At 35.0% G+C, this 17337-nt stretch overlaps 2 protein-coding genes across 12 annotated transcripts in view; one reads left to right on the top strand and one right to left on the bottom strand.

The window, feature by feature from the left end:
- LOC113513933 (protein tweety-like) overlaps nt 1-17337 on the top strand; it is a 133694-nt gene that overhangs the window by 100634 nt on the left and 15723 nt on the right. For 3 of the 5 annotated variants that reach the window (XM_052894249.1, XM_052894254.1, XM_052894258.1), the window contains 2 exons: nt 10724-10806; nt 14782-14961. In XM_052894249.1, the coding sequence (XP_052750209.1) occupies nt 14827-14961 (135 nt within the window). In that variant the 5' untranslated portion in view covers nt 10724-10806; nt 14782-14826. Of the gene's footprint in view, nt 1-10723; nt 10807-10863; nt 10909-10938; nt 11233-14781; nt 14962-17337 lie in introns of those variants that run through there. The other 2 variants (XM_052894263.1, XM_026897928.3) reach the window with 2 other exon arrangements.
- On the bottom strand, nt 634-7126 carry LOC113512830 (uncharacterized). 7 transcript variants are annotated; one of them, XM_052894307.1, is made up of 3 exons: nt 6820-7126; nt 1552-1936; nt 634-838 (listed from the first exon to the last, which is right to left on the bottom strand). In XM_052894307.1, exons 2-3 carry the CDS (start codon nt 1735-1737, stop codon nt 698-700), a joined length of 327 nt encoding a protein of 108 aa, XP_052750267.1. In that variant the 5' UTR covers nt 1738-1936; nt 6820-7126; the 3' UTR covers nt 634-697. The 7 variants fall into 7 exon arrangements, with proteins under 7 accessions (XP_052750267.1, XP_052750263.1, XP_026752566.1 ...); XM_052894303.1 differs by having other exon boundaries at nt 1552-1915; XM_026896765.3 differs by having other exon boundaries at nt 1552-1895.

Below are 17337 nucleotides of genomic sequence, written 5' to 3'. Positions count from 1 at the left end.
TTTTCCCGAGAGACTACAGCATGGGGTTCTTCAAAAGGGGGTAAAGAGGTTTCTTCAGGGTCGGCAACGCGCGCGTAATACCTCTGGTATTGCAGGCGTTCATAGGCTACGGTAACCGCTTACCATCAGGTGGGCCGTATGCTTGTTTGCCACCTCAGTGGTATAAAAAAAAAAACCGTCGCCTCTAGACATGAGCAGTACCATAGACATAACAGAGTATACTGTTACGCCCATGATACCCCCTATGCGTTGCCATTCCTGAGGACTCAGGTGTTATTCCTCTGTACCCAGTAAATTCACGCCATATCCCACCCTTCAAACCGAAACAGCCATGCAAACACAACTGCTTCACGGTAGAAACACGAATGGGACAGAGGTACTCGAGCAATCGACTTTTGTACAAAGTCGCCATCTCTTTTAAATCATCCTGATTTGGGAAATTCTTTTATCTGATAGAACATACTTTTATTTTAGATTGGTTTCATAGAAATTTAATTAAAATCACTTCAGTAGTTTAGTTTTTGAAATAAAAATTATTGGTTTTACCATCATTAAAATGACTGTTCTTTTTTTATATCTAATCTTAACTCTTATTTGTCGGAATTAATTAGGCATCTAAGAGTAAAACAACCATTAATTTTTTTAAATATATATATGTATATGTAAAGTTAAGTAAATAAATAAAAAATGTACATGTTCACGCGTATATTTCTATGGCGTAGTCCAGACGGTAACTCCTTTGACTCTTCATCCTCAGGGTCACGTGGTCGAAGCCGATACCTCCTTCTGTTATATTGACAGACGCCTCGCTGTTCTGGTAGTCGTAGCAACGGATCGCCTGGAATTTACATTTAATATTTTTTATTTTTTGGTTTTAGGTACAGTCGTCTATCGATGACACAAATAGACATAGAAACATTATTAAAATGCAAAAATTATATTCTAATGATTATTCTCGAGTGTTTAAAAAATTACCAACTGCGCAGGAGATTTTCAATGGGTAATAATAGAATGGTATCCTCGCCTTTGCTATCGGTATACGCTGGCGGGGCACCAGTGAGAGATGATAGGTGACGGTGAAAGTAGGTCAATAGCCTATCGTGACTAATTCTATAAGAATTAACCACAATAGTTTTTAGGGAAAACCGCGTGGAGCTCGATCTGATAAGATGTATTGCTAGTTTTACTAACAATCCCTTTCCTCCAAGCGAGAGGGAGTTTTACCCGTACCTTCCACGTCATGTTGGGGCCAGGGTTTTTTTAACCATTTGAGCTAATGCCGGGCGTCCTGTCCGGTATCAATAATTACTGGAAACTGGTAAATTTTCATAGTCTCACACAAATCGTTTATTTTTTAATAAACTATTATTTCATTAACTATTATGTATGGAAACCATGAGCGTCACAGTGTATTTTGTGACATGTACGATGCTGTTTATTATCACTTTATATCAGTTTGTTGGCCATTTCTAGTTGCATTTTTGTTAATATCTAGTTGTACTCACAACCTGTAGCCGTTTTCGATAATAAGTTCATACATAACATCGTTACCTTTATCGGTCTAGGTGAGTCGCTGTACTCATAATATTGCACTCGTTTCTTCCAAGGTATAGCTTCGTACATGATCTTTTCTCTAGACACGAGTCGTGCGTCTTCCTTCTCGCCGAAGAAGTGATTTTTACACGTCACACACACTGTTACACACACTAACACCACTAAATACAGTAGCAACCTCATTGTTTTATTCTAAAAAGAAAAAGTGTTATTTCAAAATGTTCTTTCAATCAATATTCGTATTCTAATTTTAAATTATCACTTTTTTTTAAATGTTCATAGACCAAGGCTCGTTTGTACACTGACAGTAGTTATCCATTATGTTGACCTCTTGAGTGTTTCTTTTTATCGCATTACATAGCTGATATAATTACATACTTAACTAATTAGTAAACAAAGATATATATATTTAAATAGCAAAACATGTATTCTTATATATTAAATAAATATATTTCTGTAAATAAATGCATTGTAAGTAATAAGAATAATATAGATAGAAAATTGATTTATAAATGAGTCAGCTATTATCATACTTTTTTTTAAAACTACGAAACCTATAAACGTCACGTACCGAATAAAATTGTATTTACAGATGATATTGAATATTTTCTTTTATAATTTATAATTTTCTCTCAAAGGAATATTAAGTTTATATTTGTAATAAAATTTATTGACGTAAAATGTGGAATACATTAATAAATTCAGAATTTGCTTGTTCATGGCCTTTATAGTTAACAAATTAAATTAAATTTGGAAAGTTACATAAAAAAAAATGTTTTTAAATTGAATTCAAATTATGTTACGTTCATTTATTTTTATAGCTGTCATTGCCAGCTATAAATTTGGAGATCATAATAACAGCTATAAAAATAAATTCTGATGTAATTAAATTATTATATTATCTATGTTTTAGGACTTATATAGAGTTATGTCTTGATTCATGTTTTTTCAACTTTTAAAGGTTTATTTCTTTCTTTAGTGCTTTCTAATTTCATCAAATCAGTGAAATTATATGTAATTTTTTTTTTAATTTTTCTCTCTTATCTTAGGTTGAAAAATATACAATATGATTTCTAAAACACCCTATTAAAAAATTGATAGTTAACGAAAATGCAATGAATATTAGATTTACTATTACGACCTTAATAACAATAGTAAGTGATAACGTAGATTTATTATCGTTAAAGTCACGTTATATGGATAATTTGCAGATTTTGTAAATTGTCGTTATTTCCTCAGCGAATTTGTACTTAATTATTAAACATAAATATCAATAAAAATGGATGATGCACATGCACAATAAGATGCTACCTTCTAAATATCTTTTTTAAGTCAAAACAAAACAGTACCTAGATACTGTTTAATTTTGGCTTCAAAAGATGGAGCATAGTAATTGTAATTGTTTGTATTTATAATAAGTTTACTACTAAATAATAATAATAAAAAAACTGTTATTATTATTACTAGTGTAATCTTGAGAAAACAATAATGATTCTACCTATCTATCTATCATAGCAGAATACTAAGCAGAAAAAAGTTATGAGACATTGTAACACATGACGTATATACATAAATATTACAATACAATTTGCTTGTGTATCCTATACCAGCTTTTTGCTTACTAGATATAGACTATTTTTCTATGGCATATTAAATAGTACATACACTAAATTTTAGGTTAGATCTTCAGGAAATTTATTGTGAACACCGCATCCAGTTTGGTTTAACAGTTTTTGCATGGTAGTAGAACAAACATACAGAAGATAGATAGATAGATATAGAGATATACTCTTATAGGTAGTAGGACAGAAGAAATTTCTAAAAATAATTACGTTAGCGTTTATTGCTCTTATTAAGACATTTCATATTATTTTTACTTAAATATATCCCACGTACAGACATTGTCTTGTTACATTTTTATTATATTAGTAAGATTTATATCGTTTATCTATCTGTATGTATACCATTAACTCTAGTTCGTTCAGTCGTTTAAATGTAACTGAGTAACTAACATCTAAATATATTTATAAATTTTCATATTTATACTACTACTAATAGAGTTTATTTTAGAGATAGCAAAGTGACTAAATGACGTACTGGGGTAGTAAGTTTTGTGAAATCAGTTTGTTATATTTATCGCCTTAACGGTTTATGAAATTTGGCCTAATATTTGGGATAGAAAATGACATAGGCTACATTTTATCTTCACGCGGATGAAGTTGCGAATTCAGACTAGTAAAATCTTACTATTTCGTTCTCTCTGTCCATATGAATAAAAATATAAATTAAATTTACCCTATCATCATCATATCAGCGTCTAATTGTTCACTGTCGAACATAAGTCTCCCCCTTGGGGGATTTTGCCAGTAGTTGCAACACTTAGCAGGCTAATTGGCAACCGCAGTTAGGCTTTAGAGATGTTTTAAGAGGGACGCAGCTGCCCATCCATCGTCCTCCCTTAGTCTCCTCTAACGACACCCATGGGAAAGGAAGGGGTTACCTAAGTCGGGTATTATTATTACGATCTTAAAAACAGTCACAGTTGCATGTACCGGTTAAATTCAGCCTTCATGTATTCTATGAATCCAATTATAAATGCCGTCAACTTGTCCAGTGACTGAAAGCTTTTAACGCGTCAACTTGACTGACGTAAACTGACACGTGATGGTCCCACGAGGTGTCAGGGTCGACTCGATCTGACAGATTTTTAAAAATGAATGGTAATGATCTGGTAATACCGTCTGAAATATCGGTATATGTTGGCAGGGTACCGGTAACTCACGATAGGTGTGGATGAGTTCAGGTCCGTTGGGTCATTGGACAAATTTACTCGAAATTAACCATGATGGTTTCGAAGGTGACTGTGTGCAAGACGATTCAACAGGATACACTAGTTAGGCTTTCATATTATTAAAAAAAAACATGTAATTGGTCTCTAACAGAATCTATTATCATTCACTGGTATTCCGCCAGTGAGGGGAAATGGATTGTTAGTAATGGGGTCTAACAGACTCCATTGTAAAGCAATATAGCCTGCCAGGTTGACCTCCATGCTGTTCCTTCTAGAAATATCGTGGTTGATTCTTGAATTCGTCACGATGGGTGAACTGACCTGCTTTTTTTTCATTCTCACCTATCATCTCTCAGTGGTGCCTTTCTAGTGTATAACTATAGCGCAGGTGGGGTTACCATTCCATTATGATTTCATAAAAAAAAAACTGTCAGTTCGCAATTATTGTTTAAGAGTTTTCTCAGATTTCGGTGTACCGGATATGTCGTTATATATGTATGTTAGACAGTTTGTTTTCGAGCCAACACAATGATCAATAAATATCCATTAGCACCAACCACTCTTGGGTTGCTATCTAAACTGACTTGTTTATTGTCCTGATTTAGATGTATGACACTCGTGGGCGAGAGGAAACATGTATAGAGAAAGGTACGCTCAATCTAGACATGTCTAGCACAAATAAAGGGACGATTCCAGTTATAGACTGAAATGGGTCTCGATTTGAAAGAGCTCTTAAGTTAGAATACGAGCTATGCGGGAGGAATGACGTGCATTTCAAGTCGTCTCGCTTTTGGTATAAACTTTGCTGAATAAGTACGTGTGGGTGTTCATTGTTTCTTGACGTGTAATTGTTTTGTCACATAACTTAAGAACGTAGGTGTATAGGGTGATACGAAATGAGTACCAGAGGGAGACTTTGTACAAAAGTCGATTGCTTGGGTACCTCTGTCCCATACGTGTTTCTACCGTGAAGCAGTTGTATTTGCATGGCTGTGTTTCGGTTTGAAGGGTGGGATATGGCGTGAATTTACAGGGTCCAGAGGAATAACACCTGAGTCCTCAGGAATGGTAACGCATGGGGGGGGGGGTATTATGGGCAAAACAAATATTCTGTTATGTCCATGGTACTGCTCATGTCTATAGGCGACGGTTACCACTTTTCATGAGTTGGGCCGTCAGCTTGTTTGCCATTCTAAGTTGTATAAAAAAAAAGTAACAAATATCTGCTAAGAAAAAATGGCTGTGTGGTCCCGGCATCGAATGGGCCACCCCTTCCTTTGCTGTGGGTGTCGTAAGAGCCGACTGAAGGAACCTAATGATAGAGGAATAGCCAATAGTGTTTCTCTTAAAAAAATCTAAAAGCTTGACTGCGGTTGCCAACCACGCGCCTACCAAGCGTAGCAACTACTGGCAAAACTGCCCTTATGGGAGAGCAGTGGACAGTTAACGGCTGAAATGAAATCCGCTAAGAAAACTCTTGAAATTGTACTATATTGTTATTGTGAATGTTATGTAATATGTTTGGATTTTTTTTATTTAATTACCTTTAAACGGCTATACGGACTTGAATGAAATTATGTATAAAGTTAGACCATACCCTTGATTATAGGATACAATTTCTCCTCATTCAGCACAAAAGCAGTCGGTTACAGAGTTAGTTTATTATTGAAAATTAGGGATTTTAAGATGATCACTTGATTTTAAAGATCAAGATTGATTAGTTTTATGTTTCATACTTTCTTTTTCTTTCCTTATGTAAATTTTTATAGAAATAAACACATTTGTTAAAAGCTGATGTCCATTAGTTGGCAGAAGAAGTGAACTAACTTCCATCGTCCACTATATGTCTTGATTTATTCACTTTTATAATTTAAATCATCTCATGTATTATGGGGTTCTTCAAAAGGGGCGTAAAGAGGTTTCTTCAGGGTCGGCAACGCGCGCGCAATACCCCTGGTATTGCAGGCGTTGATAGGCTACAGTAACCGCTTATCATTAGGTGGGCCGTATACTTGTTTACCATCTCAGTAGTATAAAAAAATACCAGTTTCATAGATTCTTGATTTCTCCCTCAGATCGATTTCTTTTGTTATTTATCTAATTATTGTAATATGGTTTTGTCTAAATAATTAAGAAAATTCGGTTTCGGACTGCTTACGTAACTGTCATAGTCTCTCGTTGTTTAAAAAATACATAATAACTTATACTACGCTATACCATTTTTTATGTCTATGTAATAAATACCGTGATACTATCAAGGAACGTGTAATAGAAACCGGCAAAACTCCCTGGATTTACTGATATAACCATAAACTCACATCGAGGCTGCTCTTCAATACTTTCCTAGATTTTCGCATGAAATATAAATCTGAACAGTTTATAGCTTCTTCATGTCGACTGAACTAATATACAATTTTATTACTATTTCACACCACTTATAAAAATACATACAATATAATACAACTATACATTACCAAAACGTAGTCAAATGCATACATAAAAGACTTTATACTCAAAAATCATATTACTATCGTTACTAAAACATAGTCAAATACATAGAAGACTTTATATGTTTTATTATCAAAGTAATAAATTTATTTAGCGATTAACACCCTGTAACTGTTCTTTTTATAAATTCACCGATAATTATCACTTAAGTCCCATTCAGTATTCATTGGTCTAGATTCTAAATACACGATTAAGTTACGGGTGATTAATTGAACACGAGATTAAAGATCACGGCACGAGCCCGGCGCGGGATTATCAGACAGGCCGACACAGAATACTGGCCAGTACTGCGTGCACCCAGTAAATTGAGGGACTCAATTGTTGCGTGAATCGCTCACAGGGTTGGCAGTTTTGAAATGATTGATTGTAAATAATTTTGATATTTCTTACAATGAAAATAGATTAAAAAAAATGTGACGACCCTGAAAGTAAACCAATATTATACTGGCACTGCACTTTGCGAAGATATCACGTTAATACATACAGTCCAATTGAGGGCCTCTTTTAGATTGAATTATAAATATACATAATTCGGACACAATCTACAGCAGAATACATCAATTGTTTCAAGTTATCGTTTGATTGATGCAGCTTTACCTCTAACTTGGCAGTGGTTTTATAGCTAACTTTATAGTTTTATTCTTGGGATGAAAAAGGTTCTTATATGAAGAGTTTTATTATATTCATGCAGATATGACACCTCTGTTTGTATTTAAGTAACGCATTTTTAGACCACTTGTGTCATTTACATGCTTTTTCTGCTCTCCCTCAATTTAGGTTCTAAAATGGAAGCTTCATAATTATGTATAGATTTTCTATCAATATCATTAAAAACATAGTTATAACAATAAAATAAAAATACGACAAGAATTCTCCTATCCAGTATGAAGATCAGGTTGTTTTGTTAGTGTTGTTTTGTTTGTTTGTTTTGTTAGTGGAGGTTTGATATTGAATATTTCGAATTATACTACTGTTCTACGTGAACATTTTGTATGCTTTATTCAAGTCGCTCTTACCCTAAGGATGAAACAATACTTTCCATTTCTCGCGCATTGTTTAATGTGCGTTTAATACTCGTTAACCTCTATTCTTCGCCCACTGACCGCAATGAACCTACTTAATAAATATACAGTAATTTACTGACAGCCCTAATTCGTTTGATGTACTGCAATCGTATTAATGTACGTTTATTACTCTATGTCACCATATGATTTAATTCTATCTGCTTTTTAATAATAGTTCTTTTTATTTCCTTCTTAACGGTACCGGTTAATAAAAATGTAAATATGTTTAAGACTGTATTTATTTAGTTCTAGGTGGGATACCGATTTAATAGACTATATCCGTTGTGGTGAACATATCAACATCCGAGGGGGAATACAACTGTATCTTCCATAACAAGAGAATTCGAAATTTAAACCGACGTTAGTTTTGAACTTACCATTATTGTACGGAATCGTAGAAAGAGAATACTGGGTATTATACTCAATCTATGTACGTAGGATTATTATAAGTTATTGTTATTGCTAGAAAGGACTGTTAGTGATGAGGATTTTTTTTGATGGGTGAAAATGGTATGGTAACCCCGCCTGCGCTAACGGGATACGCTGGCGGAGCACCAGTGAAGGGTGATAGATGAGGATGAAAACAGGCCAGTTGGGCTAATCACGATGAATACATCAGAAATTAACCATGATAGTTTCCAGGAAGAACCGCGAGAAGGTCGACCTGGTTGGGTATATTGCTAGTAATGGGATTCTCAGTCTCCATTAGTAACAATCCCTTTCCCCCCAGTGACGAGGATCAATAGACCCATTGCTAGCAATACATCCTGTTAAGTCCTTCCGGTTTTTCGCGGTTTTCCCTGGAAACCATAATGCTCATTTTCAAGTGAATTTACTGATTATTTGATTAGAATTATTTTTTAAATTATTGAATTCATCATCATGGGCTAATTAACCTGCTTTTTCATCCTCACCTATCATTCTTCACTGGTGGTTTATCGTTAACGCAAGTGGAATAACTACTCCATTATTATCCATTGAAAAAATCTATGTACGTAATTGTTATCATGATTAGGGAATGGTGATTCTAGTTTTTTTTAGTTCATAAATGGAACCAGATCACGAAAACTTCTAATGTGGTTTATAAAAGGTTTATTGTAAACCATTTCAGAAGTTTTAAAAGGTTTATTGGTGAAGAAAAGGTCAATCATTTTTAAATTCGTTCATACGTGAATTTGAGGTTCACGCTTGGATTTGATGTTGTACTCCAGTTGAGCACAGACTGTGTTATACAATACTGATCAATACAGAATTCTTGTATCATCACTGTTATTGTCAATATAATGTGTTTTTTTATACAACTTAGAATGGCAAACAAGCTGACGGCCCACCTGATGGAAAGTGGTAACCGTCGCCTATAGACATGAGCAGCATCATGGACATAACAGAGTGTACTATTTCGCCCATGATACCCCCCATGCTTTGCCATTCCTGAGGACTCAGGTGTTATTCCTCTGTACCCAGTAAATTCATGCCAAATGTTATTGTTAATATTAAATTAGCCGTTAACTATCCACTGCTGAACAGAGGCTACATCCATAAGGGTGAGTTTGCCAGTAGTTGTCACGCTTGGCAGGCGGGTTGGCAATCGCAGTTAGGCTTTGGTGATGTTTTAAAAGAGATGCTGCAGTCCATTTCTCGACCACTAAGTTCTTTTAGTCGTTTCTTACGACACTTACTTGAAAGGAAGGGGTGGCACATTCTATGCCGGGATTACACGGCCAACTATCATGTCTGTGTTTTATTTTAATTTTTTTTTTCATTTTTCAATTCATTTCATCAATTTTTCAATTTGAAATGACAAAGATATCAGCCCACCTGATGGAAGATGATATATGTTATCTATAGGTGTAAATTACACCCATAGACATCACAGACTATATTGTAATACCCCTAATATTCCTTATATACTGCCATTTTTGAGAATTAAAGTGTGCTTTCTCCATATACTGTAATTTTGCAGCAATATTTTACCGTTCAAATCAAAACAGAACTGCTTTATGTCAGAAACATGAATGGAACAGAAGTATCTGTCTAAGTAGACGATTATACAAAGTATCCTTTTGGTAAATAATTCATGTTGCAAATAATTCCAACATTATACACTACGGAAATACGTAACGGTTCAGCATTGTGCAAATAATGATAAAGTCCCAACATTCATTGGACGGAAGTAGGTACATAATCCTTTACTTTTTAAACAAAATGTAGAGCAATATACCATGTATGTAGCTATATATTTATGTCTATATGTGCAAATATAGATATTGATAAAATTTATACCATAGTAACTTATAGTCTTGTCAGTAAAAAAATATTGGCACACTGCTTCTCCTCATTTGATCTATATCTTACAAGTTTGTGCCGTGAAAAAACAACGGTTGAAATTCGCGGGTGATACTGTATATTTTACCAGAGGGAGACTTTGTACAAAAGTCGATTGCTTGGGTACCTCTGCCTCATTCGTGTTTCAACCGTGAAGCAGTTGTGTTTGCATGGCTGTGTTTCGGTTTGAAGGATGGGATATGGCGTGAATTTACTGGGTATAGAGGAATAACATCTGAGTCCTCAGGAATGGCAACGCATGGGGGTATCATGGGCGAAACAGTATACTCTGTTATGTCCATGGTGCTGCTCATGTCTATAGGCGACGGTTACCACTTTCCATCGGGTGGGCCGTCAGCTTGTTTGCCATTCTAAGTTGTATAAAAAAAATATAATTTGATTCGTAATAAGTGTATTGCAATAGTTGATGTATTATAATTAACTAAGAATATTAATTAATATTTCAATTTGTTTGTTACAGATGTGCGCGCGCGGCGACGTGATGATCAATAGCACACTGTCAGCTATGACGTCATAGAAGTGGAGATATAATTGTATTTTGCGGTTAGTACTATTACTCATAAATGAATATGAATTGATTACTTCAATAAAAGTACTTCATTGTTCATAAAATAATGTTGTACTACAGTAGCTTGTCAATATAATGTAAGTGTCAATGTAAAATAATAGACAGAAGTGTACAAAGTAATTTTTTATAGCAAATATGGAGTTCCATTTGACATATGGCTAAATGAAGTCACATTTCAATTAAATTTAGTGCAAGTGTAAATCATAAAAGTGCTCAAAGTGATCCTGTATGATAAATACATGGTTTCATTTGACAGATGATTAAATGAAGTCACATTTCATTTAAATTTGGTGCAAGTGTAAATTATTAAAGTGCCCAAAGTAAACTATGTATAATAAATGCAAAGTTCTATTTGTCATATGACTAGATGAAGTCACATTTCACTTTTGTTTAAATTTTATGTAAGTGTAAATCGTAAAAGTGTTGAAAGTAATTTTTTATGATAAATAGGAAATTCTATTTGACAGATAAGTAAATGAAGTCCAATTTTATTTAAATTTAAATGCTGTATAAATGTATTATTAAAATGCTTAATTCTGAAAAATAAATACAGAGTTCTAATTTATAGGTGACTACATTAAGTCATAAATAATTTAATTTTAATTTCGTATAGTTACATTATATTTTAGTTAAAATTTTAGGGTAATTGTAAATTATAAAATTGTGTATAATAATTTTAAATGAAAAACACGAACTCTCATTTGACAGATGGCTAAATTCATTTATATAGTATTATTGCATTACGTTACAATAGTTACAGTAATATTTTTAGGTATTACATATATACATACATATATATCTATCACGCCTGTCTCCCATTAGGGTAGACAGAAACAATGGTAGGCACTTTAGGCATTACCATAGAATAATTTAATAATAACTCTCGTAGAGTGGGCCCTAAGTAAATAGTTACTCGTATATAAATAAGGACACCCTTGTTTGCATACAATATACGCAAACTTGCGTTATCGGTTCGACCTGATATCTGATGGGTTTACAAGGACGAATGACATTTATAATGGCTACTATGGCGTATTTGGTTGCTCATTCGCTTGACTTTTAAATCTTGTTATATATTAACAAGAGAAAAAAAATAGTAATAGAGATATGCCTTATATTTTAGTAATCATTTTGTGATATAAATTTGGAATAGCCATTTTAAATTATACTTTCAAAAATACTGATATATTCCTATTTATTCTATTTTGTTATATTTATGTATGGATATATTGTTTGACATGGTTAAAGTAGTTTATATCCTTCTTCATTCTAATGATTGGGGAGGGAGGGGATAAAGATTGTTTGCAATGGGAACATGCAATCCTATTGCTAGTAATATAATCTATGAGGTCGACTTCCACCCGGTTTCCCTTTGGAAACCATTGTTATTAATTATTGTATAATTCGTTATAAAGGGCTTACTGACCGGCTGCTAATCTTGTCTATCATCCTTGATTGGTGCCCCGCCAGCGTATACTGATAGCGCAGGCGGTGTAACAATTCTATTATCATTCATTAAAAAAATATATACAATACTTACATAACGTTTGCTTGATCTGTGACGCGAAGAGGCATCAAACAAACTGACATTCAAATGTATTGTATAATATTAGTGAGCATTAGTAAAGTATTTTTAATTTTTTTTAATAATAGTCTTTATTTTTTTTTTGATGGGTGAAAATGGTATGGTAACCCCGCCTGTGCTAACGGAATACGCTGGCGAATCACTAGTGAAGGGTAATAGATGAGAATGAAAACAGGTCAGTTAGCCCATTATGATGAATTCATCAGAAATTAACCATGATAGTTTCCAGGGAGAACCGCGAGGAGGTCGACCTGGTTGGGTATATTGCTAGCAATGGGATTCTCAGTCTCCATTACTAACAATCCCTTTCCCCCCTGGTTTAGTCTTTATTGAATAACAAATTACAGTTAGTTACATTTAATACTAATCTACTAACCACCGAACTAGGCCAAGCCTGTATCTCAGTGGTTAGTTAAAAACTTACTTTGACTTTACATAAGTATTCATAAAATACGTCACAATCTAAAACAAACACACTCATTGCAATATTCATTTTACTTCTGGTGCAACATTGTTATATGTGGGTAGCATCATATTATCTATTATATTTATATTATATATTTTTAGTTTGTACTTCATTTATTCCTCTGTCCCATTCGTGTTTTAACCGTAAAGCAGTTGTGTTTGCATGGCTGTGTTTCGGTTTGAAGGGTGAGATATGGCGTGAATTTACTGGGTACAGAGGAATAACACCCGAGTCCTCAGGAATGGCAACGCATGGGGGGGATCATGGGCGAAACAGTATACTCTGTTATGTCCATGGTACTGCTCATGTCTATAAGCGATGGTTACCACTTTCCATCAGGTGGGCCGTTAGCTTGTTTGTCATTCTAAGTTGTATAAAAAAAATTACTTATATGTATACATTGTACTCATTTATATGTTTGTATACTTGAGTGGTTATAATTCCATTAAATAGCAAGGACAACAATATATTAGATAATGTGATACAAAATTATCATAAGGATCTTATGCAAAAACATTAACTTGCCTCCTAAAATAACAATGTACTGTTAAACAATATGGTATTAATATGAGGTCTCTAGGGAAGCGACACCTATATTAATATTTATCGATTTTAACGTTTACGAATGGAGAATTGGTAGCTTTATTATATTAACTTATTAATGTCCCATTGCTGGGCTTTAGTATTCCTATCGGTGGTGAATATTACCCTATTATTACCACGTTTGCCAGACGCTTTGGGGTTTAATTTCGAGTTTGTCTTTTCTTGTATTGGTATAATATGTTTTGTTCTCTTAATCGATCGATTTAGTTTAAAATTGGTGTTACGAAAATAAAAAATAAGAAATACAACAACAATTTCTTTATATATAATATTAAGATACTGTCATAAATAATGTTTTTTTTTCCTATGACTTTTTATAATAATAATACTCCTTTATTAACACGTTACATAATTTGCTATGAGAAACTAACCACCGATTACTTATATTTTTAATAGTATTTTTTACATTTATTAAATGCATTCCCAAAGAGAGTTGACGTCAGGCAGGCGGGCGGTAGTAAAACTATAAGCCAAATCTTTTTGTAATATGTATAAAAAACATTACGCCGACTCCAAATAATAATTGGGATAAGCGTAGGAAGATAATAATAATAGTTTTGTTTTTATCGATTCGAATGTGTCGACTATTTACGTTTGAAATCGATAACATGCAAAAAATTTGCCCATCCCTCAGCCATGTTTCGTGCCAGATGTTATGGGCCTTCGCAGAGAAGTGCTAATTTGATTGGCATCTGTTGAAAACATGTTGAATATTCAAACCGGGGCACGGTGGACATTATTAGATAACCCATTGTTTAGCGTAATAAATTGAGATAATTTTAGGTTATTTGTCAACAATTGATAATTTCAGTTTTTTATTAATGGATGATAATGGAATGGTAACCCCACCCGCGCTATCGGTATACACCGGCGGGGTACCAGTGAAGGATGATAGATGAGGATGAAGTAGGTCAGTTAGCCCATCGCGACGAATTCAATAAGAATTGTTCACGATGGTTTTCAGGGGGAGCCACGTGGAGGTCGACCTAATAAGGCATATTGCTAGCAATGGGGCTGTCAAACTCCATTGCTAACAATCCCTTTCCCCCCAAATAATTTCAGTTGATTATTGTAATGGATTTTTATCTAAGATATTTTCATATATTCTTTATTGCACTTGTAAGTTAAACATATAAAATAATCTATATATAGCGGGCAGCTGAAGTGCTACAACTATTTATATATGAAAAAAAAATGTCAAATGCGTTATTTTTTATATTACATACTTATTATATGCCAATTTTTTGTTTATAAATTAATTGTATTGTATTGAAGGCGTGTATGTACGTGTTGCAGGTGTGACCGTGTGAGGTGAGGTGACGGCGCGGGCGATAGGTCGCGATGGGCGCGTCGGGCGTCTCTGACGAGTACACGCCGCCGCGTCTCTCGCGGCTGCTCCACTCACTGCCGCACATTAACGTCACCCTGCACAGGGTGAATGACACGTTCGCGCCCAATTCGCCCGTCTACCTCGAGGTATGTACGCTGTTCTGCTTTTTTTTAATGGGTGATAATGGAATGGGAACCCCCGCTGCGCTGTCGGTATACGCGGGGCATTAGTGAAGGATGATAAGTGAGAATGAAAAGGCAGGTCGGTTATCCCATCGTCAAAATCGTCGAGATTCAGTACGATTGTTTCCGGGGGGAACCATGTGGAGAAAGACCTGACAGGGTATATTGTTAGCAATGGGACTGGTTGTCTACATTACTAACAATCCCTTCCCCCCCAGGTATATATTTTGTTATGCTTTTTTTTTTAAATGGGTGATAATGGAATGGTAACCCTGCCTGCGCTATCGGTATATGCTGTCGGGGCACCAGTGAGAGATGTTGATAAGTGAGGATGAAATCAGGTCAGTTAGCCCATCGTGATGAATTGTACAAGAGTTCTCTTCTTTCAAGAGTTCCTTCGGTATTAGATTTGATAAAAACGCGGAACGTCACGGCGTTGTAGTGCATTCCGTAGTTCTTCTTCGTTCCTTGGAATCAACATTCAACATCTAAATCATCATGTACCATGACCTATACCGTTTTTAATTAAGCTTAGAATACATTTTGAATTATTTAGGTTGTTATGGCAAAATGTCTCGGGTTATAGCATGGATGGGACTTCTATGAGTAATAATAAACTACTGGCGCTTTAAGTCTTGCTTCATCATGTGTACGGCCAAGAAGTGGAACTCTGTTCCTGATTATGTTTTTTCATCCTAACATAATCTACACCAATTTAAGGCAAATGTGAATAGGTTATTCGTGGGTCCGCGAGCCTCATCTTAGACCACATCATCGCTTTCCATTAGGTGCGTTTCAATACAAATTTCACATCCACTCAGAAAAGCAGATAACAGTTGGGCCCGTAGTGACGAAGAAAAAGCTAACACGTTTTCGAAGCATCTATTAAATGTTTTCCAACCTCATCCTTATGAAGGTCTACCAGAACACGAGACCAAGGTAAAGGAATTTTTGAACTCTCCAGATCAGGATTTTATTACACCAGAAAAATTCACGAAAAAGGAGGTTAAAAATGTAATCCAAAGAGCTAATCCTAAAAAATCACCAGGCTACGACCTAATTACTAATAAGATTTTACAAGAATTGCCCGACTCTGGTTTGACACTACTCACAGCAATTTATAACGCAATTACCAGACTACACTTTATTCCGCCCCAGTGGAAGGTTGCACAAATAATTATGTTACTAAAGCCGGACAAACAACCTGAAGACCCAAAATCATACAGACCGATTAGCCTTCTTCCAGTACCTGCAAAAATTTATGAGTCCCTGCTATCACAGAGAATGTTACCAATAGTAGAACAACACAAACTGATACCAGAGCATCAATTCGGTTTCCGTCGTAAACATGCCACGATAGATCAGATCCACAGGCTATTAAATGTAATAGACAAGTCTTTTGAAGCTAAGAAATATTGCATTAGTGCTTTTCTCGACATTTCACAAGCATTCGATAGAGTGTGGCATGATGGTCTATTATTTAAATTGAAAACCTTACTACCCAACTACATCTACAAAATTCTGAAATCCTTCATACAAGACAGGCACTTTTTAGTCCAACAAGGCGAGGCATTATCAGGTCTCTGTCCTATCAATGCAGGAGTCCCACAAGGTAGCGTACTGGGGCCAATACTTTATCTAATATACACGTCTGACCTACCTACTTCAAAAAATGTCACCACTGGAACATTTGCAGATGATACTGCCATATTAGCATCCCACGAAGATCCATCAATTGCGACGCAGATCCTGCAAACGGCTTTAGATAACATTTCATCCTGGCTAAAAAAGTGGAGAATAAGAGCTAATGAATCAAAATCGGTTAATGTTACCTTCACACTAAAAAAAGGTATTTGCCCCCCAGTGAAGCTTAACAATGTAGAAATCCCTCAAGCAGACAATGTAAGATATTTAGGTCTGTACCTGGATAGACGACTTACCTGGCAAAAACATATAATGACCAAACGCAAACAATTGGGTTTACAAATGCGAAAGCTTTACTGGTTATTAGGTCACCAGTCACAATTGTCTCTGAGCAATAAACTGCTTCTATACAAGACGGTACTAAAACCTATCTGGACCTATGGAATCCAGCTCTGGGGAACAGCGTCTCATTCCAATGTCGAGATTTTACAAAGATTCCAAAATAAAATGCTGAGAATAATAACTAATGCTCCTTGGTTTGTCACAAACGAGCAACTACATCATGACCTAAAAATTGGAACTGTTAGACAGGAAATACTACAATACACACAATCCTACAAGGAGAGGATAACAAAACACCCTAACAGACTGGCAAGAGATCTTATGGACGTAAATCACACAACTCGCAGACTGAAA

This window comes from Galleria mellonella, unplaced genomic scaffold (assembly GCF_026898425.1).
Source record: "Galleria mellonella isolate WM207_F2 unplaced genomic scaffold, CSIRO_AGI_GalMel_v1 utg116, whole genome shotgun sequence".
NCBI lineage: Eukaryota > Metazoa > Arthropoda > Insecta > Lepidoptera > Pyralidae > Galleria > Galleria mellonella.
Note: the sequence above shows the minus strand (reverse complement) of the source record. Positions and strands in the feature narration are given on the sequence as shown.